General features: G+C 41.6%; 1 protein-coding gene across 2 annotated transcripts; it reads left to right on the top strand.

Annotated features, from left to right (window-relative positions):
• Positions 1-1,341: 1,341 nt before the first annotated feature.
• Positions 1,342-25,813, top strand: CDKN2A (cyclin dependent kinase inhibitor 2A). Of its 2 annotated transcripts, none has more exons than XM_079927376.1 (3): positions 1,342-1,413; positions 22,838-23,144; positions 25,410-25,813. In XM_079927376.1, exons 2-3 carry the CDS (start codon positions 22,841-22,843, stop codon positions 25,433-25,435), a joined length of 330 nt encoding a protein of 109 aa, XP_079783502.1. In that variant the 5' UTR covers positions 1,342-1,413; positions 22,838-22,840; the 3' UTR covers positions 25,436-25,813. The 2 variants fall into 2 exon arrangements, with proteins under 2 accessions (XP_079783502.1, XP_079783503.1); XM_079927377.1 differs by lacking the exon at positions 1,342-1,413 and adding an exon at positions 19,446-19,574.

Genomic DNA, 25,813 nt, shown 5'->3' on the forward strand with positions numbered 1-25,813 from the left:
CTCTTCCCTTTCCTTCCCTCGCTTTTCCTGTGCCGAGTGGACCCCAGCAGCGCGGGGAGGGGCGGGGGGTATCCAGAAAGAAAGGGTCAGTGATGTGGAAGAAAAGAGGGGTAAGAGGGAGGAGGGGAGGAGAGAGGAAAGGGACCACGCTGAAGAGTCAGGCAGCAAGAGGGAAGGGTGTCGGAGCGCCGGGCGGAAGGAGGAGGAGGAGGCTGCGGGAGGAACGACCAGTGGACGCGGGGACAACGGGAGAGCGGGGAGCAGCCGTGGGGGAGGGGAGCACCGCGGCAGGAGGAAAGAGGAAGAAGCGTTCAGATGCTTCTCTGAGCGGGATGTTAAAACCGAAAATAAAAATTGCCTGGTGAATGGACTGCCGGCCTAGCCCAGAGCCCTCCGCAACGCGGGAGCAGCAGGGGAAGGGGCGCGCCGATCCAGCAGGGGTTGGGGTTCGGCTCCGCCTACCTGGTCCGGCGCGGGGCCCGCCGCTCCAGCGGCGCCAGCGCCACGCAGTGTCCAGATGTCGCAGCAGTTTCCTTTAATTTCGCTCGTTTCCCAAATCGAGAAGTGGAGCATAGCGCCATTTCTTTAAAAACTGACATCCAGCCTCCTGAATGGCGGATAGACCCATGAGATAAATTTGCTTTTTTTTTTTCTTTCTTTTTCTCTTTTAAATAATCCGGTTTGGAGAAAGGAAGAATCCCCAGCGTGGGGAGCGAGGAATAAAGGAAGGGGGACAGGGAAGCAGGGACGCGAGCTGGACCGCGGCGGTTCCTGATATGGCAGGGTCAGGTGACGGATGTTGCGAGGGGGCGGGCTGCCTGGAGATGCGTTGTGGCGTCAGGACCTTGAGCTGTCACCGCGTGGGGCGCCCGCGCGGAGGGTGGGAAGGTGGCGGCGCGGGCGGGGGGGGGGGCGCGGACAGGGCGGGAAAGAGGAGGTGGGCGGGAGGGAGAGGAACCTAGGACGCTAGCTGCCCGCGCGCGCGCCTCCAGGCGCCTCAGCCCGCCTTTCCCGCGCGCGCTGGGCGCAGAACGGTTCTGGGCTCTGAGGAGGTGGGGGGCGAGCGGGCGCGCGCAGGGAAGGCGGGTGCGCGCGTGCGGGGCGGGGATGGGCTGGGGGCGGCGCGTGGGTCTCAGTTTGCTATCGGGGGGCGGGCGCCGAGCTGCCTACCTCTGAAGTCAAAAGGCGGCGCAGCGGCCGCCGAGCTCGGCGGCGGCAAGAACATGGTGCGCCGACTCTTGATCACAGTGCGGATTCGGCGCGCGTACGGCCCGCCGCGAGTCAGGGCTTTCGTCGTGCAGATCGCGCGGCCAGCGCGTGAGTGGGCAGCGCCGGTCGTGCGGGCCGCTGCGGACCTCGTGCTGATGCTAGTGAGGAGCCAGCGCAGAGCGCAGCAACCGCATCCTAGACCAGGTAGGAAAGGCCTCGAAAATCCCGGGCGCAGTCGGCCCTTGGGTGATTTTGTTTGATGTAAGCTAATACACAGATAAATCATCTCCAGACGAGGTTGGAGGAGGTTGTTTCGGCGTGGGTGGAGGCTCCTTCCACTTTCTCTCCATACGGGTTACAGTTACTTAGAGGTGCTGTTCTCCCAGTATGTGAAGCCCGGAGCCGCCTTCACACACCTCCTTAATCCCTTGAAACTCTGGGGGAAACCGGGAGATTCTAAACCCACTTTAGAAGTCAGTCACTCCTGAATTTCCTGAGTGGGAATCAGTAAACACACACACACACACACACACACACACAAGGTGTATTTCTAAGGCACTTTATTGCGCCCTGGAGGAAAGTATCACTAACGGTCTTAGTTTTCTGGAGGCCGCCTTTTTCCTCCCCAGTCTTCCTGACTCGTCAACCCTCCCTCCTTCCAGTAGTGTAGGACGTTTGAGGGTGCGGGCTCGCACAGAGTTTAACTTCCCGAAATAGTAACATTGATCTTGATCGAAGGATCAGTAACTGCTAAGAGGAGCAATCACTTGCTTGTGCAGTCAGTGGAGAGTCAAACTTTCGCAGTGAGATGGAGGTTTCTTCTTTAGCGGCCTGGTATATCTAAGTACTTGGGACAATGCCCGTATGTTTAGCAGAAGGCAGAACTACAGTGGGGAATCTAAGGATCGCACCGATCATATTTTAGTCATCTCAGGCCCCAATTAACAGGCCCCAAATGAGGCCTACTTCTTGAAAGACAGAATTCTAGGTAGTTTTGTCCTCACATAAGATAAATCTTTACATAGTCGATGTAATTTCCTATGACGAGGATAGTTGAAATATATATATATAGCTACAATATATAGAGTCCTAATTAGAACTTGGGTAATGAATCCAAAAACAATTTAATGGGGCTTCATTTTTGTGACCTTCCTTGTGGCATTATTTCCCCATGAATGTGTGTTTTGAAAAAGCAAAGGTCAGCAGAGGGGGAATTATTTTTTATTGTAACGTTAATAGACTTTTTGACATGTAAATGTAAAACTGTTAACACTATCAGTGTTTAATCAGGTGCCTCAATTTCTATTGGCAAAAATCTACAAACAATTTATAGGAAAAATACACATTTTCTTTTTCATATTATTATTAAAGTTCAGGGGGTTTTTTGGAATTAGTAGAAGGAGCTTGTAAAGAATTTCAAGGCATGTTGCTGATCTTGATTTCAGTTCATTTTAAAACATTAACAGGATACTATTTTTTAAAACGGTGCTTTATCCGTACCAGCAAGCATTTAGCCACTATGATGTGTTTTTGAATATCTTAGTTTTTTAATATTATTCTCTATATAAAGTTATTTTATTTAAATTATTAAGTTGCATCCAAAACTCTATAGTAACAAAGTAGAAAAATTTAATCTATGTAAATACTGTAATTATGTGTTTTCTATTTTAGGAATACATAATATAATATTGTGATTATTTTAAGTTAGAGAAATATTCATTTTATAATATATTTATTGTATAAGTGTTAAAAATATAAAAATGATAGATTCATTGAGAATAGCCATTCATTTCTTGTTATTTAGGTATAAATCAATTTTCAGGAATGAAAGTTATTTTTAATTGCATTGACTATATGAAAAGCCCAATTTTCAGCAAATATCTGAAGACAGAACACATGACGTAGACAGAATAGAATATGTTTTGAAAATATGTGCAATTCTCCAACTTCATATATAAAATTTTACACATATACAAACATCTAGAAGTATTAATTATAAGTGACATGTAATTATATATTTCACATTAATATATATTATGTCTATGGTTATACTGATTTAAGAATATATATGGGTGGTAATTATGTTGGGACTCATACAATTCCTTGAGAGCAATAGTGCTAAAAACTAACTTGTATGAATTATTTAATACTAATGCAGACCTGTAAGGTGTTATTATTTTAACATATTTTTAGAGTTTTGCAAACATGTTCATTATGACTTTTCTTATATAACTGGAAACTGTATATAATAAAATTCCACGTTACTAGTTTCTTATCCACACGTGCCTGATGAATTACGCTAATTGACTCGTTACTTCTACCTTGGTGTGTTTACAAACTAGTCATATTTTTCTGAAATTAAATATTTATTTGTTTACTGTTATGTGGGAACTCTTAGGGTTTTTCCCCTCCTTTAACAGCATAGTGTCCTCTCAAGGTAAGCACTATACGGTTAGCATAAACCATTATTCCCAATGTGTACATGATCCCTAGCTTGTATTATGTTCTAAATGAACAATAATTCTTTCAGACATCAAGATTTAATATTCACTTACTTCTTTGGGGACTCTTGAATTTTAAAAAGTCCATTCTCATCCTAAGGTAACAACAACACAGCCTATTGCTGTCTATATCCAACAGTATTTTACAGGTCTGCTAATTACATGTTAGTTCATCACAAGTAACTAACATGGTAGGGTTAAGCTAAACCATTTTCCCAACATGTGAATGACACCTGATAGTAAAGTGATCTACATCATCTCAAAAATACCTTCTTAAAGGAAGGCTGAACATTTGGCCCAGTGTTTTTGCTCTTTTAAAACCTTTAGTACTTTTTGAGAAGCATGACAATCTCACTTGCCCCAGTCCATCCTAAAACACCCTAGGCCAGAGAATCCTTCTCTCTGCTACAAAATCCAACCTCATAAAGAGTTTTTATGGTGCTTTATTTCTACAGTTTAAATAATGTAAACAATGGGTATAGTTTCATTTTCTAAACATAAAATTATAATATTGAATAGCTTTAAAAAAAACTACAGTTTTCTAAATTCTGATTTTCACATACCTGATGACTAATATTGTGTCTGTTTATTGACTGAAGATTAATGCACTTTCCTAAACACCTCACTGGCAAGAACATTTTTACATTATGTATCAAGAACTTGTAAAATATCCATATACTTTTATTCAGTTTTTCTATATGTAGGCATTATTTTAAGGAAAGAAAGATTCTGACAAAGAGCAATACAAACAGATAAATAGTAGCAGGAAATTGAAAATTGCCTAAAATTCTAGCAATCACATTGTTAAATTATGTTCAATTATACCTATACTCTGGAATTATGGTCTGAAATATTTCAGCTGGAATGTAACAGACAATCATCATGTTTTTGGAGAATATTTAATAGAATGTAAAATTATTACATTATAAAGGTAGGTGATTTCCTTTTTTAAAAAAAAAAAGTAAGATTTAAAGCAATAAACAATTCTTATTCTTGCTTTTCCTCTCCGTCTCTCTCTGTTTCTCTCGTTCTTTCTCTACACATACACATACATACGCACACACACACAGCAATGTATCAGAATATCTATAGTGGCTTCCTCAGGATGGTTGGTGATCTTTATTTCTTCATTACACTTTTGTGTCTTCCAAAGTGCTATGACCATCACCAGTTTAAAAAAAAAAAGTTATTTTCATACAGTACAGATGAACTAAGAGCTTACTTAGCGTTAGTTGGGGAAGGAGTGAGAAAGGGTGAGGAAAATAAGTTGTACGCGTATCCTATATAAGAAGGTGGCTTTAAGGTCTGGAGAAAGCCTGAGAGGGTTCTGACTTCAGACTTTAGGGCACGCTGTGCCTATTCACAACGTAGTTCGTTTTTAAATAAATGATAAATGCGTGGCTATACCTGTTTCCAAGGCGCCTGGGTGTTAGGCCTCTCTGGTCCCAGCACTTGCCCCTCCTCGGGATCCCCTTCTCCCAAGTCCTCCCTGGACGACTTCAGGGTGGGGCTCTCCACTTCCCAGAGCTGGGCTGGGGTCGCAGCGGGTGTCCCCAGGACCCCAGAGTAGGAAGTGAGACTCGAAGTTGCTCGGACCTCGCCTCCTTCACCTCTCAACTCCAACCACCCTCCTTGACTCATCCCTCACCCTCTCAATTCTTAGAGATGCTTCGGATGCTGGAGATTTTATTGGCCGCTGGGGTAGGACACAGGCCCACTTATCACCTAACTCCGCGAACGCACCCAGCCCTTCTATTTTTAGCCTCCTCTGGGCCTCGCCCCTCACCCCAACTATTGCCGCAGGTAATATTTCATTAGAGTAACAGAGCAGAGCAGGAGTTAAACGCAGAGCATGATGGGGGCTGCCCTGGGTGAGGAAGGGGTGGGGACAGGCGGAGTCTGAGTGGGCTTCGTGGCTTCCAGAGGGGTGCAAGGTATGACAGGGGACATCTCTGTGTCACCTCCCCCAGCGTGAAACTGACTAGGCCTTTTTTTCTGGAAGGGAGGGAGCGGGATGGGACAGGTTCACTCCGAGGCACGGAACGGAACGAGAGATGGTGAGGTGCACTTCCAAGACTAGGCGGCTATTCCATTACCTTCCAGGCTAGGTGGTGACCAGAGTATTGAAAGGCCTCGTTTTCTTTGTTTCTCTGTCTGGGGTGCAAGGTGGTATAAAGAATGGACCGTCATATTTTTCTAGTGATGATGTCTCTCAATAGTTTTCTTCTTATACTGAAGCTTTCCTCATGTTTGTAAACTTTCTCCTTTAGTCAAGACATTCAAATAAAATCATTTATTAGAATGAAAAAACATGAGTCAGTATTAAAATAAGGTCAACTTCTATGTCAGTAAGCCAACCAATGGAGAAAACCTTAGGAATAAATAAAGGCTTTGTTCATAGGAGAAGGAAGGTCCTTTTAAAGACTGCTCCATCTTAGAAAATGCCCACCAATCTGGGGTCTCCGCAGAGTCACCATATCCTAATTCATGGTATTTCACTGTGTGTTCAGCAATCCCATGTGTATTGACAATTGTTGAATTTACTAAATGTCAATAACATTTGTTTTTTAAAGAAAGAAGGATTGAAGAAAATCTCTGCCTGTCAGTGCAGTTTTCTATTTCATAAACCCTGGAATGATTGTTGCAGTTGGGTAGAACTACATAATCAGAAAGAAGTAATAAAGGAGAAAAAATTAAAATGTCAACTACAAGATTTAAAATTACAGTGCCTCAGAGGTCCTTTGAAAAAGAATAAGTTGATTTTTATTTTTTATCACAAATGACTTTTTAATTCTTCTTCAACTAGCTCTCAATTTTCCCTTTTACCTTCAAAAAGAAAATCTCAGAATTTATTTACATGGTTGCGAAGCCAGTAGGAGTTTTTCCTCAGGGAAAAAAAGTTTTGTAGATTGTAGAGGTTCAGAACTATATGAACAAAGACATATAATCTCTTAAACAAATTGCAACTAATAAAATTGTGCAATCAGAGTGGTGTTAATATATATGCCCTTACTTTCTTAATTTAAGCTTGAGAATAATGTGACGTCAAAGAAGTAAGGCAAAGGTTATCAGCAGCATCCTTACCTGGGCTGCTGTTTAAAATACATATTTCTGGAGCTCATCCTCAGAATATGTGATTCAGCAGATTTGCTATGTGTCCCAAGAATCTGCATTTTAAAGCATTTAAGGGGGATTCTGTTAGGAGGTGGCTCCTTGGGACAAATATGGCCAACATTGCTTTTTTAAACCTTATTTTTGCTCATGTATTTTTGAATCGAGGTTCAGCCTTTTAGATAAGATTTAAAATTTTAGAATCACACTTTGGGTGCCAGGAAGGACACTGAGAATCTGAATAAATCATTGGAGGAGCTATTTTACCAAATGAAGGATACCCTTTATTATTATTATGTGATCCTTCATCTGAATTGGAAAAAATTATCTCTTAGATGCCAGATCTCTACAATCAGAACACATTTTGGGGCGAAGAATGTAACAGAATACACTTGTGCATTAAAGCTTGTAGCACCAGCCAGAAAATTTCCACAAAAGACATCACCTTTTTGAAACACTACATACACTTACTGTTGTTTACATAGGATGGATGGTCCTCGATAGATAGATAGATAGAGTAATAAGTAATAAGGGATTTCTTTTATTTTACTTTATCTTCCAAACCAGAAACCAGGCAGTAAACATAACAACATAAAATTATGCAAGAGAAGAAAAAGAAAACATAAAAGTATTCCACAGATTTAAATTATATTTATTTATGAGCAAGGCAAAATTGCAGTAGAACGTAGCCATAACAGAATAAAGCACTTATAGATAAAATGAGCAGTCTTTGTGTCTATAAAAGCACATTGATGAGGGAGAAATATGTAGAATAATGTAAGCTAAAGAATAATTTGCCATTATAAGTAAAACTAAAATATTATGCCTTCCAACTTATAATCATAATTTTTCTGCTTTTCAACTACATTTTTTTAATGTTACACCTGTTACTTTGCTGATGTATCGGGGGGAAAGCTTACGTTTTACTTTCTTTTTTTGAGTGCCACCATTTTCTTGCTCTGAATCTCTCAGGCTGCCAGACCATCTGACTCAGCAATTGTACAACTCTTTCACCCAATTTAAAGAAACAGCAGCTATCCAAACACAATGAATCCCCCCAGTTGCAAATCTTTCCCAACCTGTAGAACTAGCAGTATATTTTAATTCTGAAATAATTGTTAAATATACATACAACATGGGACACTTTGAATTTTACTCCATTCAATTTACATGCTGAATAATTGAAACTGAATATATTTTATGTAACACAATTTTTGAAAGAAGCTTATTGAAACTTTCTTCTAAAAGCATATGGTCAAGTTTGTTTTCTCTTTTCCCTCAAAATAATTATGAGGAGCTTAACAGTAATAGAGCACGTCAACTTACATTATCTTATTTAATTGTCACATTATCCTTATGTTTTAGGGATTTTATTGTCTCATTTCATGGACTGGAGACTGAGGCTCTGATAGGTTGCATGGTCTGTCAAAAGTCATTGACTAGTAACTCGTGCCAATTTGAACTAGGCGTGCTTCTTGCCCCAAATGCCCTAACTTAGCCCTTTATAACTGCCTCTTGAGTGAATACATGTTTTATATATATATATATATATATATATATATATATATATATATATATACATGCACATATATATACCTATATGTGTGTATATATGTATATGGTTTCAGTTCCATCTCTTATAGTTAGTTGTTGTTTTGTAAATTGCTTAACTCCCTTGGATCTCTGTTTTAGTCAGCATCAGCCACATATGTTCTAGCAAATATATATTTAATGAGGTGAATGAAAAGTTCTGAAAAATAGGGCAGTTTAATAACTGAAGTCCTAAAAGTCATTGAATCTCATAATAAAACAAGAAAATTAACTTCTTTCAGAAATTCATTTCTTGCCCAGAATAAAACTAATTCAAAACTCCCTTATAAATTAAGTATAAATTACTCACACTTCAATTTAAGAGCAGTAAATAGGAAACCTATGCACCAGCATAGGAATCACTTGAAGCACGAAGTAGAAATGTCACTTTCTTGGAATATATGATCTGTGATTAGATTCCATTTCCTTTACTTACTAGCTGTGTGGTATTAGGACTAAGTACTTAAAGCTCTCAATGCTTCCACTTTCTTATCTGTAAACCTAAGGTGGTACCCTATAGTACTCATCCATTAAGAACTAGATAAAATAGTATATGCAAAGAGATGTTTGCATATACTATCACATACATTTGATATGTATGATACATACATACAAATGTATGTATCACATACATTTGTCAATTATTGTTAAAGTGCCTAATTAAACTAATCCTTAAAAGTACATTAGTTTACTTTTACAGTAAATGCCTTCTTAACTATAATTTAATTATTTAGAGTAGCTAGAAATTCCTCAACTCCATTTTAAAGAACATGCATATCATAATAAAAATATATTTATTCAAATCCCTGGCATATTCCAAGGTGTCAGGTAAATTTGTACAAAAAATCATTGTAAACTTGTACAGAAGCCCAATATGGGGACTTCCCTGGTGGCACAGTGGATAAGACTCCACGCTCCCAGCGCAGGGGTCCTGGGTTCGATCCCGGGTCAGGGAACTAGGTCCCATATGCTGCAACTAAGAGTTTGCATACCACAACGAAGGAGCCTGCCTGCTGCAACTAAGACCCCATGCAGCTAAATAAATAAATAAATATTTAAAAAAAAAAAAAAAAAAAGAAGCCCAATATGATGGCCTTTACAGTGTGATTCTAAACTTTTCTAGTGTTCGTAATTACTAAATAGCTATTAAACAATAGTCATGAACTTGTTTTCTAAGATAAGAAATTAAATTAGTTTTAGAAAACTGAAAAAAGTTATTAACTTGCCTTCAATTTATCAAAAAATTCAATAACCCCAAATAATAATTTCTGGAGGGAACACTGAGATAATGGGCTCTCAATTCCTTCAGAACAGTTGCTGCAGTCTGAATATCTGAATCAATAGCTTCAGCACAGAATTTTCTAAAAACTCTTTAGTGTGAAGAGTGTGCATGCGTGCGTGCGTGTGTGTGTGTGTGTGTGTGTGTGTGTGTGTGTTGGAAGGAAAGAGGGGAAGAAGCATTAAAGTCATCCTCAAAACCTCCAAAATGTCTGCTTTGGAAGGTGGCCTGCAGCTATTATTCACATTTAGTAGGATATCAAAGAGACAAAATATGTTAAATATACTTCCTTAGGCAAAATTGACTTAGGTATATAAAATTAGCGCAGAGAAACATAAAGTATGCTCTGTTATCATTGCCTTTAAAAAATGAAGTCTGGGAGTTATCATCTTAACCATAAGAAAGAGAAATATAAAACTATACCCTCAACCCTGAGACTCAAAGGAAAACATCAGTGGGAATGTTAAATCTGTAAGTGAAAGGTGCTAAAACATGAATAGGAAGCATTTTCTGATTTATTCAGGATTGATGTATATCATCATGAAGTTGATTCCTTCCAGAGGAGTTTAATCCCATATTGGGTGAAGAATGTGACTCCAGGAAGAGTGATCCAACACAGAAAATTTTCTTATGATCTTTTACAATATCAGAGGATAGTTTGGCTTCAGAATTTTCAGAAGTCCAGGAAAGGCAAAAAAAAAAAAAAAAAAGATAACAGTTAGACTCTAGAGCTCCAAGAAGGCAGGCTACTCTTAAGGGATAGTTGTGGGGAGGGTGGTAACTAGGTCTCCCTTTGAAGAGGAAAGCTTCAATATAGATGTTTCCCCGAAATCAGAGTATCCTAAATCATCGTTAAACCCAGTCAATCAACCATGAACACTCAACTTCCACCAAGAGTGAAAACTGAACACAATATTACTGCTCTGTGAGTTTCACTTTCTCAAGGCAATAATAGCACATACAAGCATCAGCAGGATAGGCAGAAATGGAATACTCTATGTGTTCAAGGTTAACAATGAAGAGAGCAACACGTGTTTGAAAGGAGAAAATCTGTGCAATCAGGGAGGAAAACGAGGGAGGTGGGGAATAGAGGTTTAGAGAAGGTAAACTTTATAATTTCTCCTATAATTTTGCCTATAGCTTCCCCATTGTACTTTCTACTTGAACTGCACTCCAAGGACTGGCTGTGGGTAGCAATGAACGCAGAGGAAACATTGAACACAGTGACACACTCCATCATCACTTCCCATGATTTCATGAAAGTTTTTGTGGAAGTACTTTTATTATAACACAGCCAACTTTATTACAAAGAAGCTCTGTTTTCATGGGGTTAGAATCAAAGAAGACAGAGTTAATCACACTTTCTGGAAGGGAGTTTGCTTGTGCAAACCACAGATACCTGCCAGAATGTATAGTAATGAGAAAAAAATACCCAAGAGGAAATTGACTTTGATGGCCTAAATGAATAAGAAGATAGTAAATGTCATATCCTTGAAAAAAAAAAGTAAGTTCCATTTATTGAGAGCCCACTGTGTGCCTAGATTTTTCTATATCTGACATTCTTTATTCCTTATAATAACCCTATGAACTATGTTTTATTCCCCACTTTGAGAGGTGAGGAAATGGAGGATCAGAAAGTTTATGTAATTTATTCAAGTCGGCAGAACTGGTAAATGAGGGATGAGGGCTACCTGAGTATGCAGACTGAGATTGTCCCATTACCTATGCTGCATTTGTGTCTTCTCCAAGATTATTATTTAAGGCTGTGGTTGGCATCCTCACCAACCACATTTGTCGCAGTCAGTGTAAGTAGCTGTGACCATAGAAAGAACATGAAGAGAGGACTGGGTTTAAGACCTGCAGGAAACACTTATTTGCTGGGTAACCATGGCAATGCACACCCCTCCATTTCCTTATCTATAAATCATAGGGGTAGCTTTATGAAAAACAATTTTTCAATATGTGTCACAAGACTTAGATTCTTTGAAAACCTGCAGTACTATTTGTTGTAGCAATTAGAAACACCTTAAATATATGACAACAGGAGCATCAGTAGGTAAACTGGAGCTTTTTTTCCCCAGTGGAGTATGTTGTAGCTATTAAAAGTAGTGTTTATAAAGCAATTTTGGAGAATTTGGGAAAATGCTCTAATGATGAGTGAAAGGAAAAACTCATTTCAAAATTGTACTATATCCACAAGCACTGAGCAAGGATAAAAGACAGGAAGGAAATATTTCAAAATGTTATTGTTTCCGTGTAGTATAATTTTTCATTTTCTTTATGAAGCTCATTTCTTACATTTTTTTACATATGTGAACTATAATCAGGAAAAAATCATTCAAAAATGAGAGGACTGGATTAAGTCACTTTGAGGGACTTCAAGATCCAAATTTCTATCACTATGTGTATGATTATCCAAGAATAATCACACAGAAGCACAGTAATTCCCGAAGGTGGAAATCCTGTCACCTTGGGTCCAGAATTTACAACCTGCCTGATGGCACAGTTCTCAAAGAAAAGAAAGCATTGCTGAGTTGTCCACCATGTCCTGTACAAATCAATCAGCAGGGAAACAGTGGGGAGAGTGTGCACCTCTCAGACAGAACTGGGAACCTTGAGCTTGGACTCCATCTCCTTGTACCTTATGACTTAAGCACTCTGGGCTTCTTTTCTAATTAATGAAGAAAGGATACTACTCTGTATTCCACAGGACAGTCATGGGAAATGACATATGTAAAGCTGCTTAATGCTTATCACATAGTTGGGGTTCAATAAATGGTAGCCATTATGATTTTGCTGGCAACTTTGAATGCATTTTCTATTGTTTCTGTTTCTGTCTGTCTGTCTCTCTCCTGTAATTATATGCTTTACTTATTTTTTCCCTCAGGATGAGGCTAATTCTAATTCTCCATATCTGTGCATGTAAACAAATTATGCACGTATGCACACAAATACATACTGTATCTATTGATATATATATATACATACCATATATACATAGAGAGAGAGAGAGAGAGAGAGACACACACACACACACACACACACACACACACACACACACACAGTGCTAGTCTTTTAGTTTTTTTCAACTGGCCAAGTAGCCACAAATAGGCATAAGTAATTCAACAAAAGAAACTTCTCAACAAACAAAAACAGACATTTACAAAACAATTGAGTTAGGGAGTGATTGTTTTCATGAGCTTCAAAGGTTCCTCATTTCACAAGACTCCACTCTAGAGATATTTTTAAGAGTAAACTCCTTACATAGATTTAAAATTACATTTGTTTTGCACACAATTTAGAAAAGACATCTGCTATATAACAAGTTATCCTCAAAATGATCTTGGGAAGATGATGATAGATACTACAGATTCTATACCCAGTTAATACTTTGGAAAATAAGACTGAAAAATTAGGACTTACCTATAATTATGTATCAGGTTTATAATAAGTTAAAGGGATTTTGAGTTTTGTGCTCTTTGCCCAAATCCTGTTTGAGCAGGAAGATAAATTTTACAATAACTGAGTGAAAGTGAAAAGAGCTATCATAGAGTCCCTAAAAGAGTGCCTTATTCGTAGCAGATACTCAATAATTGTGCTGTATTAAATTTAGTTAGAGAATAGTAAAAAGGTAAAGAAAATATCCTCCATCTTGAATTTTCCGAAGATCTAATCCCTGGGGGCACATTCCTGTGTCTTAACTAACCTGTGACAGAGGTCTGCTCTTTTTCTCAGAGGTCTCCCTTTTTGTTAAAGTTACCTTTTATCCTTGTGGGAAAATAAATAATTAAAGGAAAACCTTGCATTTGTTGCCATTTTTCACCCAAGAAAGTCCTTCCTTCCCATTTAAAATACCCAGATCGGACACTGAGCCCTTAGAATTCTTACCCAGGGGCACTTTGAGGGGCACTTTTCTTAGCTGAACAACTATCTCTTGAGGTACAGTTGTTATTATGCCCACTTTGTAGATGCAGATATCAAAGCCAGAATAAAGTATTACTTTCTCAAGGTAATAAAGTCGGTGGTGGAGCTAGGCCTGTGGTCTTTACTTTGGCAACTCTTTCTATATTAAAAGGGGTACATGAAATTATTCTTCCGTTGCTTTAGTCTTCAAATAATCCTCTACCGCACCCAGCATTCCACCCTAGAGCCCATCTATTCAGGCTTAACCCAGCTATGTCCAGAAGCTCCATTAACAGAGCATACCTGCTCTGATAAGCTATTTCCTAAGGAGGTCTTGTTAATTATTGGATCCTCTCCAGACCCTGAAATGCAACATCTTTTTCCTGGTAACACAGGTCTGAATTGTCAGTTGTCAGAGCGCATCCTCCTTCTCCTATACTGTTAATGTAGGCTCCCCTAAAGCGTGCATTCCAATTCCGGACCAACTTCCTCCTCCAGAGAATCAAACATGTCGATGGTTGCTACCAATTTACCCTCTTGACTAAGGACCCTTCTTTTTTTGTATACACAACTTAAAGCCAAGTGCCTGACATATAGTATGAACTCAGTTACTCTTTGTCAAATAAGGTTATGAATGATGGTTTTCAGAAAAGCAATGCTCAATGCTTATTTGTCTAATAAAATGTATTATGTTTACTTAATTAATTATATGGCTAATATATGCATATAGTACAAAATCCAAACAATACAAGTTGTAGAGTGTGACAAGAAAATCACATGCCCATCCCAGTTCCCCATTTCTTCTCCCCACAGTTAACAGACTTTTCTATATCTGTCCAGAGGTATTCTATATATATTTTATTTTTAACCTCAAACTATATTTTGAACAATTCTTTTATAACAATACTAATATTAAATATGGTAAACAGATGTATGCTTTTGTGTGTATTGCCTCACTTGATATAATAACCTCATGAGATATAAAGGTAGAGCAAGATAGAGTCCATTTTAAGGATATGGACGTTGAAGCTAAGAATAGCCTCAAAGGATTTCACAATCAAAAAGCATGTTGATAGTCAAATCAGGACTGTCACTTGGTCCCAGTTCAGAGCTGTTTATCCAATACCCTTTATTTTCCTCATAAAATGATGTTAGTTTACATATGATGTATTTGTATATTATGCATATCATACCTTGCCAATCCTGCAGTGCCTTGTAAGAACCAGAACCTAATTTCAGAATACTACCTTCTCAAATGTCTTTCTTTCTCTTTCTGGTGATGTGTTGAATTAATGTTCACATCTAGAATACTATTCTTGGATTTGTAGGGTCACAGGAGCACCATCATTGCAAGGCTTCCTTTAATTTAAAGAGTCAGGTGCCCCTCTAGTGTCACCGACCCTCAGCTGGGTTCTCCAGGCTGATGAAAAGCCTTCTAAGTCTGACTTAGCCCATCCCTCTTTCCTCATAACATATCCTAAACCTTCAGCACTCTCACTTCCTAGCCCACCATCTTATCATCACTGAAAACAATCCAGCCTCTTTGTTCATGGAAGGAAGTGTTTCAACTTCCTCCCTGCCCTGACCTTTTCTCCCTTCTCAAATCTAGCTGAATCTCCTGCATCCAAATTTGTGATGACTCCCTGTGCCTTATATTCCTTTGCTTCCTTACTTTTTAGATGGCTCAGGTCCTCAGAAATACCCTATCTTGCCTATGTCCTCAGTTTCTCTTTTTTTTTCTCTCTCCTAACTGTTCTTCCTGTCACCTGGCACTTTTCCTTTAGGGTATGTGTGTGCTCAGGCCTCTTGCACCTTCCCTCTGCCTCCCCTCACCACTCACTGCCTTGAGCTATCACAGCTAACCTGTGAAAGAGTAGCCTGCACAGAGCGTCCCCACTTCCTCGGCATCCCATTCACTCCTGGTTTTCCTCCTGACACTCTGAGCAGCACTTAGCAGACGCCTTTGCAGGCTTTTCTTCCGGAAGTTTATTTTTCCGGTTTCTCACCATGCATTCCAGTAAATTACTTTCAGTTTTCCCAAACTTCTTTGCTCTCACTTCTGCCTGGAACATCTTTCTTCTTCTTTTCCATCTTTATACTCCTACACTTTTCAAGACTAAGGTGAGCTTCCAGCATCCATGAAGACTTTGCCTAAGCCACCAGAATGAGTTTGGTTCCATTTGCATTTTCTTGTGTCATCCTCTGTTTCCCTTTGCTCTTCTACACACATTACACATAATGCATCATTTAATCCCTACAACAACTCTTTGAGGCGAGTACTATTATCCCAGTTATACAAATGAAAAAACTGAGGTCCAGGTACATTAAGTTACTTTGTTATAGAGCAATTAAGTGAAAAGTCTAGATCTGAACCCAGGCATTCCAACTCAAGCCCATATGTTTAACATCTTCTACCCACCCCCTGCACTCTACCTTTAACCTGTGAGCTTGTTGAATGAACATTCATTTTTTTAAATGAATAATCTTAAAAAACTGATCAGAATTGAGACAGGTTTTTATTTCATAGTATAGATTTTCAAAACTGCCAACACAGCACAAACCTAAATAAGGCCATGACATCCTCAGGGAAGAAGAGAAGAAAGAAAGTTTGAGGAGGGTAATGGAAATAACCAACAAACTTTAGAATTTTGGAAGCTTTTTGACATACATCGCCTTATTTTATCATTCCATGAAATATATTATGACTCCATTTTACACATGGGGAATCTGAGACTGGGATAACCAGCACCAGGATCCTGGGCTTTATATTTTATTTCTTCTGAGGGTTTTCCCCTCAGGTCTGAGCTGATATACATGAGTAAATTGGGAGTTTGGTAGTTCTTTAAAAGAAAAACTAGGAAAGCTTTCATACTATTACTAACTACTTATTTACACAAGATTTCCAGTGGAGTATGGGATCAACTTCCAGAACAAAGGGGCCATACTCAAGGATACCATAATCTTTGGGGAGCTCAACTGTAAGTGCTGGAGCTAATGCATACATGTCTAAAACCTGCTCTTGAAGAAAGTCAATCTCCATGTCTGTATATAACGCATCCAAGGGATGTTTTTATATGGTTTTATCACCCATTTCCTCCAGTAACCGTCCAATATATTGTATGAGAGTTTAAAGAGTTCCTGATGTAGGAATCTATAGTTGAGTTTTAGAAGAATTTCTGAATTCCCTAAAAGTTATATGTGCCAGTGAACACACTTTTTAAATAAAATTGCATACTTTATTTTTTGAGGAGAGGATATATAGCTTTCAACAGGTTCTCCAAAGGGCCTACTCTCCCTGCCCTAAGATTAGGAACCATCATTTTAGTGATGAGAACTAATTTTGATATTAGTCCAAAAAGCCGGACATATTACAAGGGAAATCTGTTCCCTCCATCCCATCACCACAACGGCTATTTTCCCCTCCCCCATGATACAATACCTTAAGCTACATTAAAAAAATTTTATGTTCTCTACCACAGTTTGAATTTTCCACACCATTGTTGCCCTAATAATTGAGAGGTGCCTGGAGGAAAATATAAATGGCACAGTGATGGATTTTTTATAATGGATTTGATACCCCATAAGTGTTTTAATTGGCATCGCTTAAAACTTCATGTGTTGCCTAATCTAACAGCAACTGAAAGTACAGTCAGGTATTCTGGGTCTTCAGGAGGAGTCAAGTCTGTCATACGGAGTGAAGTAAGTCAGAAAGAGAAAAACGAATACCGTATGCTAACGCATATATATGGGATCTTAAAAAAAGGTTCTGAAGAACCTAGGGGCAGGAAAGGAATAAAGACGCAGACGTAGAGAATGGACTTGAGGACATGGGGAGGGGGAAGGGTAAGCTGGGACGAAGTGAGAGAGTGGCATGGATATATATACACTACCAAATGTAAAATAGATAGCTAGTGGGAAGCAGCTGCATAGCACAGGGAGATCAGCTCGGTGCTTTGTGACCACCTAGAGGGGCGGGATAGGGAGGGTGGGAGGGAGAAGCAAGAGGGAGGAGATATGGGGATATATGTATATGTATAGCTGATTCACTTTGTTATAAAGCAGAAACTAACACACCATTGTAAAGCAATTATACTCCAATAAAGATGTTAAAAAAAAAAGAGGAGTCAAGCAGGTACTGAAACATAACTTTTAAAATAGAGCTGGGTTATGTAGTAGACAGATGAAGCATGTGATTAAGGCATCTGCAAAGCCTGAGCAACCCAGTCTTTTAAAAAAGTATATATATATGTGTGTGTGTGGTGTGTGTGTATATATATGTATATATATATATGTGTGTGTGTGTGTGTGTGTGTGTGTGTGTGTGTGTGTGTGTGTGTAATAACCACAGGATAAATTAGAAACTTGGATTTTCTTTTGCTTATTATCCTTTTCATTCTGTTAAACTTTTCATTAAATATGTCGGCTTTTGGAGGATGTCTATCATTGTTTCGGTGATTAAGGTCTTCTTGCCTTCCCTTTTATATAATATGGATAATTCTACCCAAAGCATTTTCTTCTTTGTGTCTCATAACAGGATTGCAAAAGAATCCTCAAAATGGATAATTTAAGAGCTAACAGGCATTAGCTTAGGATGTGTGACACTGTTCTAAATACTTATGGGTATATCAATTCATTTAAAACTCAGAACAGTCCTATTAAGTAGGGACGACTCTTATCCCCCCCACCCCGCATTTTATAACTAAGAAAATTTTAAGGTTTTTCCAGTAGGAAGGAGAGGTGTAGGGGGCGGGACAGAAGCGGCGCCAGGACAGTGTGTGAGCCTGGTCTCTGAATCAACTCTGAATGCAACTCTGCCCCTAGAGCGCTGAGCACTTTTTCTGGTCTAGGAGGAATTATTTATTAAGAACGGAGCCTATCAGCCCAGTGACTCCCTTGCCACTTTCCTATCTGCGTATAGGCAGAAATCTCCACCATCCCTGTTAAATAGACCTCATCTTCTCGGAGCCAGCCCGTATACTAGGCACTAGTACCAGGCATTGTGTAAGCCTCGGAAACGCTCTCTCCCGACATCCGTTTTCCTGTGTGTGGAGGGAGGGAGGCACAGGCTGGCGGGTGAGCCCACTCTCCAAAATGAACGTTTGAGCTAGAATTTCTGGCATAGCAGAGCCAGCGCGCGATATCCAAGTGCTGAGTGTTGGAGGGAGAGTGTGTCGTCTGAAAGAAGGGAAGGCTCATGGTGGCATGGGTGATATCGATCCTCGGCTCTTACCGCGAGGACAGGCTGGCCGTTTCTTCTGATTAAAAGAGGAAGCAATACTTTGCCTAGGACACCAAACACATTGGTTCGAACTTGGCAGTTAGGAATCCCGTGCAGCTCTCTAATGCCAGGCAGGGCGTACACGCAAGGAATTTCGCTTTGGTGGAACGAACTCGCTCAGAGCTGCGCGTGCGCCTCTGCTGGGGGTGGGGGCGCAGCGCTGGGAGGAGGGCGCCGGGGACGCGGGGAGGGGGGCAGGTGGGAGGGTCCTGGGTGCCCTCCAGCCGGGGCTCCGCCGCGCTCCAGGGGCGGACCGCTTCCGGCCGGTGCCCCCAGGCGGGCGGGCGGAGGACTCGTGACTGCGGAGGCATGAAGTGGGGCCCGTTCAGCGGTGTCTCATTTGCAGCGCGTTGGGAGCAAAAGGCGCCTCCTGGAAGAACGCGTGGAGGGCGCTCTCCGGGGTGGAAAGAGTCCGCGGGAGGAGTCGAGGAGCGGAGTCTGGGGGCCGCTTCCGCGGGCCCTGGAGGAGGGAAAAGGAGGGGCGGGCTGCTCCCGGGCGGCCGGGGCGGGCCGCCTGCACTCCAAGGAGGCGGGAGAGGGAGAGTGAGGGAGCGAGGGGCGAGCGTTGGGGAGCAGCATGGAGACCTCGGCTGACTGGCTGGCCACCGCCGCCGCCCGGGGCCGGGCTGACGAGGTGCGAGCGCTGCTCGAGGCGGGGGCGCCGGCCCACGCGCCGAACCGTTACGGTCGGAGCCCGATTCAGGTAGGTCGGCAGGCCTGCCGCGGGAAGGTGGAGGCGGAGCGGGGCGGGGGGATGGCGGGCGACTTAGAAGGACGAGGTTGGCCGGTGGATCGGAACCAGGTAAGCGTTTCTTGGTAAAGGGGAGACTTCCTGGGAAGTTTTCAGACGGAGGTCGGAGTCGGAGACCTCCTCTCGGCGACGCCCAGGGGGCTCAGGAAGCCACCGGAGGACTGAAAAGCACATGGGGTTCAGATCTCTAGACTGGTATGAAGATCTAGAGGGGAGAGCCTATTTGTGTTCATATAAACCGAGGTATGTTCTTCATCAGATGCGAAATTGACGAACATTTGGGGTAAGAGTTTAAAGAAATGGAAGATTTGCTGGACCACTTAACCCCGAACTCACTGAATGGGGAATGGAGCTGATCATCTTCTTTGTTGGGAGTGGGGGGAGGGATTTCAGTGGAAATCTCCTGCTGTGTATGTTGGAATAAAGGTCGATTGAAATTTTTCAGAAGTAACTACACATCGTGTTTGTTTTTTTTAACCGAGTAAGGAAAATATATGCTTGTTAGGAAATAGACATATCTGAAGAAAAACGTTAATGTAACCTTGCCTGAAATAATGCTGTCAATTTAGTTAACCACTTGGGGAGTATCTCCTATCATTTTGGGTATTTTAAACTTACTTGATATAGGTTAATTTATTTGAGAGTTTTCAATTCCTCAGAGTTTAAAAATGTCATTTCTCCCCTCCCCACTCTAGTTTTGTGTGTGTGAGGGTGTGTTGAGTTCGTTTTTCTGTTGTTTTTCGCCTTCACTAACTTCCTAAATCTGAGGCTAAAGACACATTCTTCTTGGCAGTCACTACCCTTGTTTTACGCCCAGTTTTGACAATGATTTCTGATTCTGAAAAACAAAATTTATATGAAGCAAATGCACATTGCAAAAACTCCAGCCTAACAAGACAAAGGAAAAGTAACTCCACTTGGAACTTAACAGATTTCACAAGTGAATCTTCCTTTCCTGAAACTATGCTACACAGGATAAATTTTACACACTTTTAGATACAGATATAAAAATAAAACTAAAATGCCTTCAAATTTGAGATTATTTGGGATTTGAAATGTGGAGAGATTTGGGGAGAGAAAGGTTGAATGGTTGTAGAAGAGAAGCATTGAGTCCTTTTTAAAAAATGCATGCCTGAGTCATAATTAGATATCTCTAAAATTTTGCCAGCACCTTGCAGACTGGGCGTTCAGCCTTCGAGTTCTAGAAGGTGTTAGATGAGACCTTATTGTTTAAATACAAAAAGAAAGTTGGATAATTAATTTTAAATCATTTTTAAAATAGGATAAAAGCATAAACAAAAGGGGGTATGATTTTAGTTTTGAACCCTAACCAAATTTGTGTTTAATAGAAAAATACTTAGTTTATAGAAAAATTTTAATTACTAAATTAAATTTAGGTCATCAAGTTAACTTAGGCACCCTATAAATATTAGTTTGTTTGTTTAAGTTTCTTTTTGCTTTGGATTGCTATTGTTTAAGTATTTAAATGTTATGTTACTGTGGCATATAATAAAACATTTAAAACCAATTTTATGACTAAGATGAAGGACTTTATTTATCCAACCCAACTAATATATTTTCACTTGCATTATATACAGGAATGGAAGTGTACAGACATGTACTAGCTCTGGCACTTGCAGTAGAGCTTCCAAAACATTATGACATCATCCTTGGGTGTAGCCCCTTTGTTCTGGAAATTAACCCATAATCTATTAGAAATCTAATAGTGTAAATAAGTAGTTAATAATATTGTGACAGTTTCACCAGTTTTTCTTTTAAAACAATTCTTTCTTCTAATGCACTGCATTAGTTTTTCTTTCTTTTTGTAGCTGTAAGTTGGTTCACTTATATTTTCTCTCTGTCTTTTTGAAAATTAAATCAGTTTCACTTTCTCCAGGACAGGAATCAACAAACATACTGTAACTTGGTATGATTCTGTTACGATTGGTTTGGACAGATTAATTTGTGTTTAATACAGAATGTAACTAAAAATAAGTAATTCCTCTTTATACAGTCACTATGGTCTAGCTAATATAACCAAATAATGGTTACCCTAAAAAAAGAATAGTCTACCACCACCACGCACCATGTAACACTCAAACTGTAAGGTTGCCGTGATTGTGAACACCATTTCAAAATTCCTCTTTAGTAAGGGCTTTGTATCAAAGATTATTTAGGAGCCAAATGAGGTGAGCACCCCCCTACTTAGTGAACTCTCAGAGTGTAATCTTGGAAGGTGTCTGAGTTTCCTATTTCTGCTATAACAAATTACCACAAATTTAGTATCAACATAAATTTACTATTTTATGTTCCTGGAAGTCAGAAGTCTAAAATGGATCCACGGGGTTGCACTCCTGTTGGGAGTTCTAAGGAAGAATCCATTTCCTTGTCTTTTCTAACGTCTGGTGACAGTCAACTTTCCTTGGCTCTTGGCCCCTGCATCTTCTCTCTGACCTCTGCTTCCATTCTTATATCTTCTCTCTGACTGTGTCCTTTTTATAAGGAAACATGTAATTAAGTTGAGCCCACCCTGACAATACAAGTTAATCTCCCTCAAAATCCTTAATTTAACCACATCTGCAAAGTCCCCTTTGCCATATAAGGTAATATATTCACAGCTTTTGAGTGTTAGGAAGTGGACATCTTTGGGGGGCATTATTTAGTTTACCAGAAGAAGGAATTTTAGGGCTGGTTAGACAAACTTTCTCATTTTATTCTTAAAGAAATTGAAGTTTAACGTTCAGGGAAACCAAGGGTAGCTTAAAGTTTTGCAAGAATTAAGTTTTTGTCATTTTTTTTCTTTTTCATTTTTGCTTTTAAACAATTACCACGTTCTGGGCTTGGACATACAGCAGTGAACCATAGAAAATCTCCGAGCCTTACATAATTTCATATCAAAATGAGGAAGAAAATAGAGGAGGTTAGGCTGTAGTAAAAGCCAGCTTGTTCCTCACCCTTTTGCTGTTGTCTGTGACTCTGGCAGTTTTCTGTGCGTGGCTGGAACCCTGCAGAACGTTGGAGAATATAACAGAATGTGTACAGAAAAATGGAATAGGTAGGAGAACTGGCTAAGCGAGCTGGTAACTGAAAGAAAGTAGTAACTAGACACCTGTGGCTTGTAAGGGCGTCTGCACGGGCTGGGGGCTCCGCAAATAGTTTCTTTAATCCTGCCCTTGTCCCCACCCCGGTCCTGACCGCTCTGCTCTCTCCGGCAGGTCATGATGATGGGCAGCGCCCGCGTGGCCGAGCTGCTGCTGCTCCACGGTGCGGACCCCAACTGCGCGGACCCCGCCACCCTCACCCGACCCGTGCACGACGCCGCCCGGGAGGGCTTCCTGGACACGTTGGTGGCGCTGCACCGAGCCGGGGCGCGGCTGGACGTGCGCGACGCCTGGGGCCGCCTGCCCGTGGACCTGGCTGAGGAGCGGGGCCACCGCGACGTCGCCCGCTACCTGCGCGCGGCTGCAGGGGGCACCGAAGGCGGGAGCCACGCCCGCGCAGACTCCGCGGAAGGTCCCGCAGGTGAGGTGGCTGATCCACGAGTTTGAACTCAGCTTCCGCAGCCCAGCGCACTCACTTTTCAGAAGAGAAAGTTGGGCCCAGGAGACTAGGGTATTTGGTCCTACCTCAGCTCACCCTGCCAACCCGTGGGACAACTCCAGTCTCCCGATCGCGCTGCCTCGTTAGGACTGCAGACGGGAAATAGCCCAAGATGGACTGTCGCACGTTAAAGCCCATCCCATAAACCGTGCCTCCCATCCCCTAAACACTTGAGAACCAGACGGTGGAAAATTGAGCACTCCGGAGGCTAGAGGTCTAGTGGCCCCTCTTCCTGCAAATTAGCTGGCTAGCAGCATCCTTTCAACGGCCCCCAGTTTCCCCACTAGTTTAACAAGGTCGCTGAACCAACCCTGGAATTTCCAAAGCCAACTGCGCGTGGCATCATCTGGCAGAGATCTATCATTCCCGGCTCTATTGCAAAACTCTGCTAAATCCGACCTTCCGCTCTATGCGGTGGAGTTTTTCAGAGCTCCCCCAGTGGGTTCTGAGGGCGACTGGGATGGAGACCTCGCCAACTCTCGCAGTCTGCACACTGGGATTCGCTGTACTCTCTGAGAAAGAGACTCTCTTAAGCTTTTCCCTCTCTTAAGCATTCTGTTATGATGGATATGTGGACCTCCTTCCCTTTTCCTACGACCACGATGACTTCTTTTCCCTTGGCCCATTTCCCCCACCTCACTCCTACCTGCTTAAAGTACCAATTTTACTCTGACTTTTTTCTGAAGGGGGAATCATTTTATCTACCTATCTATCTACCTACCTACCTACCTACCTACCTATCTATCTATAGCAATATACGAAATTACGCGAAAATTTAAGGTAAACCCTGACTTCGAAGAGACTGAAATCTATCGTATTTTGGCTCAGAACTGGGGCACTAGGCTCCCTGTGCCTTAGGCGAGCCTAGGAGGACAGAGTAGAAAGGCTTGCTCTGGACCTTTGGGAGATGTCTTGAGTGCTAGGCCTTGGGTGTGAGAGGCACCCATATCTCCTTTAGCCTGCCACCCTCTCTCTCCTCCAGCTGAAGCTTCCGTATGGAATGCGGCATAGGACTAGGGGCCAATCACAGGGCTGTTGGGCGGAGCAAGAACTGGGAAGAGCTGAAGAGAAGGATTTAGATGATCGAGTTGGGCCACAGGCAAATGAATAATCAAACCTAAGATATTTAACCCAGGTACACACCATCCCTCCCTCCTTCCCTTCCTCCCTCCCTTCCTTCCTTCCTATTTTTTAAGTTCCTACTTGCGTGATCAGCCCCGTTCTAGATCAGACACAAAAGTGAATAGGACAAAATGGGAATCCTGCCCTCATAGAGCTTACATTCTGGGAAGTAGATTTTTAAGCAATATAACTGTATTTCGAAGAGTGAGTTTGTAAAACCGATGTGGTGGGTAAGAGTGAAGTGTGAATAGGCGGGGAGACTATCTTAAGAGTGGTCAGAGAACCTGAGTCATGAGAAGAGATTAGCCACGGGAGGCAGAGAAACTCGAGTGCAAAAACTTACATGAAAAAGAGCGTGACAGTTTAAGAGGACCCAAAGGCCAGCTGGAGCGAGTACACGAGATCAAAGAGGAGGGCAGAGGCCAGATAACGTAGTAGTGGCCCTGTAAGTCAAAAAAAAAAAAAAAAGGATGTTAGGTCAAAACATGGATTTTGTTCTAGAAACGTTAGGAAGCCATTAGCAGGTTTGGGAGATAGGGTCTGGGAAAGAAGATACGACTGGAACGAAAGGTTCTCACACTGCGGAGCGCCCCTGAGACTGAGGTGCTCTTTGGTTATGCGAGTTCGCCGAATCGCTGTGCGTCAGGTGCAAGAGATACCTGGGGACGTTCGAAGGGCAAAGCGACCCCTTCACCTCCAGTCGCCTGGCATTATGTGTGGCAAACAACTTGGCACTCGTTATAGACCTGCTTGGTTCTCGCAACCCCGCAAGTTGCGCGGCTGCTCTCTCCCTGCCCTCGTCGGGCGCGTCCCGAGAGCGGGAGCGGCCTGGCGAGCCCGGAGCAGCCCGGCGGGTCAAGCGGACGCGCTGCGAGATCGGGAAGGCTCGAGAGTGCGGCGGCGGCTGGGAGGGTCCAGACTCCCTAGACAGACGCTGGGCTGAGGGTTGGTGGATGTTAAGAAGCTGTGTCTGCATAGCCAGTGGGGGGCTGCGATAGAGGAGGGAGGGGTCGCACGTCTTTGACTTCTGGTTTCTAATGTCTTTTTTCTTTCTGCCGTCTACAGACAGTCCCGCCCTAAAGAATCCTTGAAATCTAGAGACACTTCGACTACGTATTTGATCTTCAGTCGTCGAAGTTTGAATACAAGAACTACCCCCACCGTATCTGTCTTCCCTGCGTAGTTCCAATTCATCAAATAACGCTTTTTAAAAATTGGAACTGCCTCCCCCTTCCTTCCCTTAAATTTTGCTATAAAATTAAAAAAAAAAACAAAACCCGACACTGTTCTTGTCTTTTCATCGTGTTGGAGTTTTCGGGAGTCAGTACTCAGGCTCTGGGAACACATCTAAGCGGGCACTTCCTCTTTCGAGCCTCGCACCCGCCAGGCGCTGAGGATATTACAGCCATTTTGTGAACTAGGAAAACGAAGCTTAAATGGATTATGTGACGCTTCTTGTGTCAAACTGC

Source organism: Stenella coeruleoalba (genome assembly GCF_951394435.1).
Source record: "Stenella coeruleoalba genome assembly, chromosome: 7".
Lineage (NCBI taxonomy): Eukaryota > Metazoa > Chordata > Mammalia > Artiodactyla > Delphinidae > Stenella > Stenella coeruleoalba.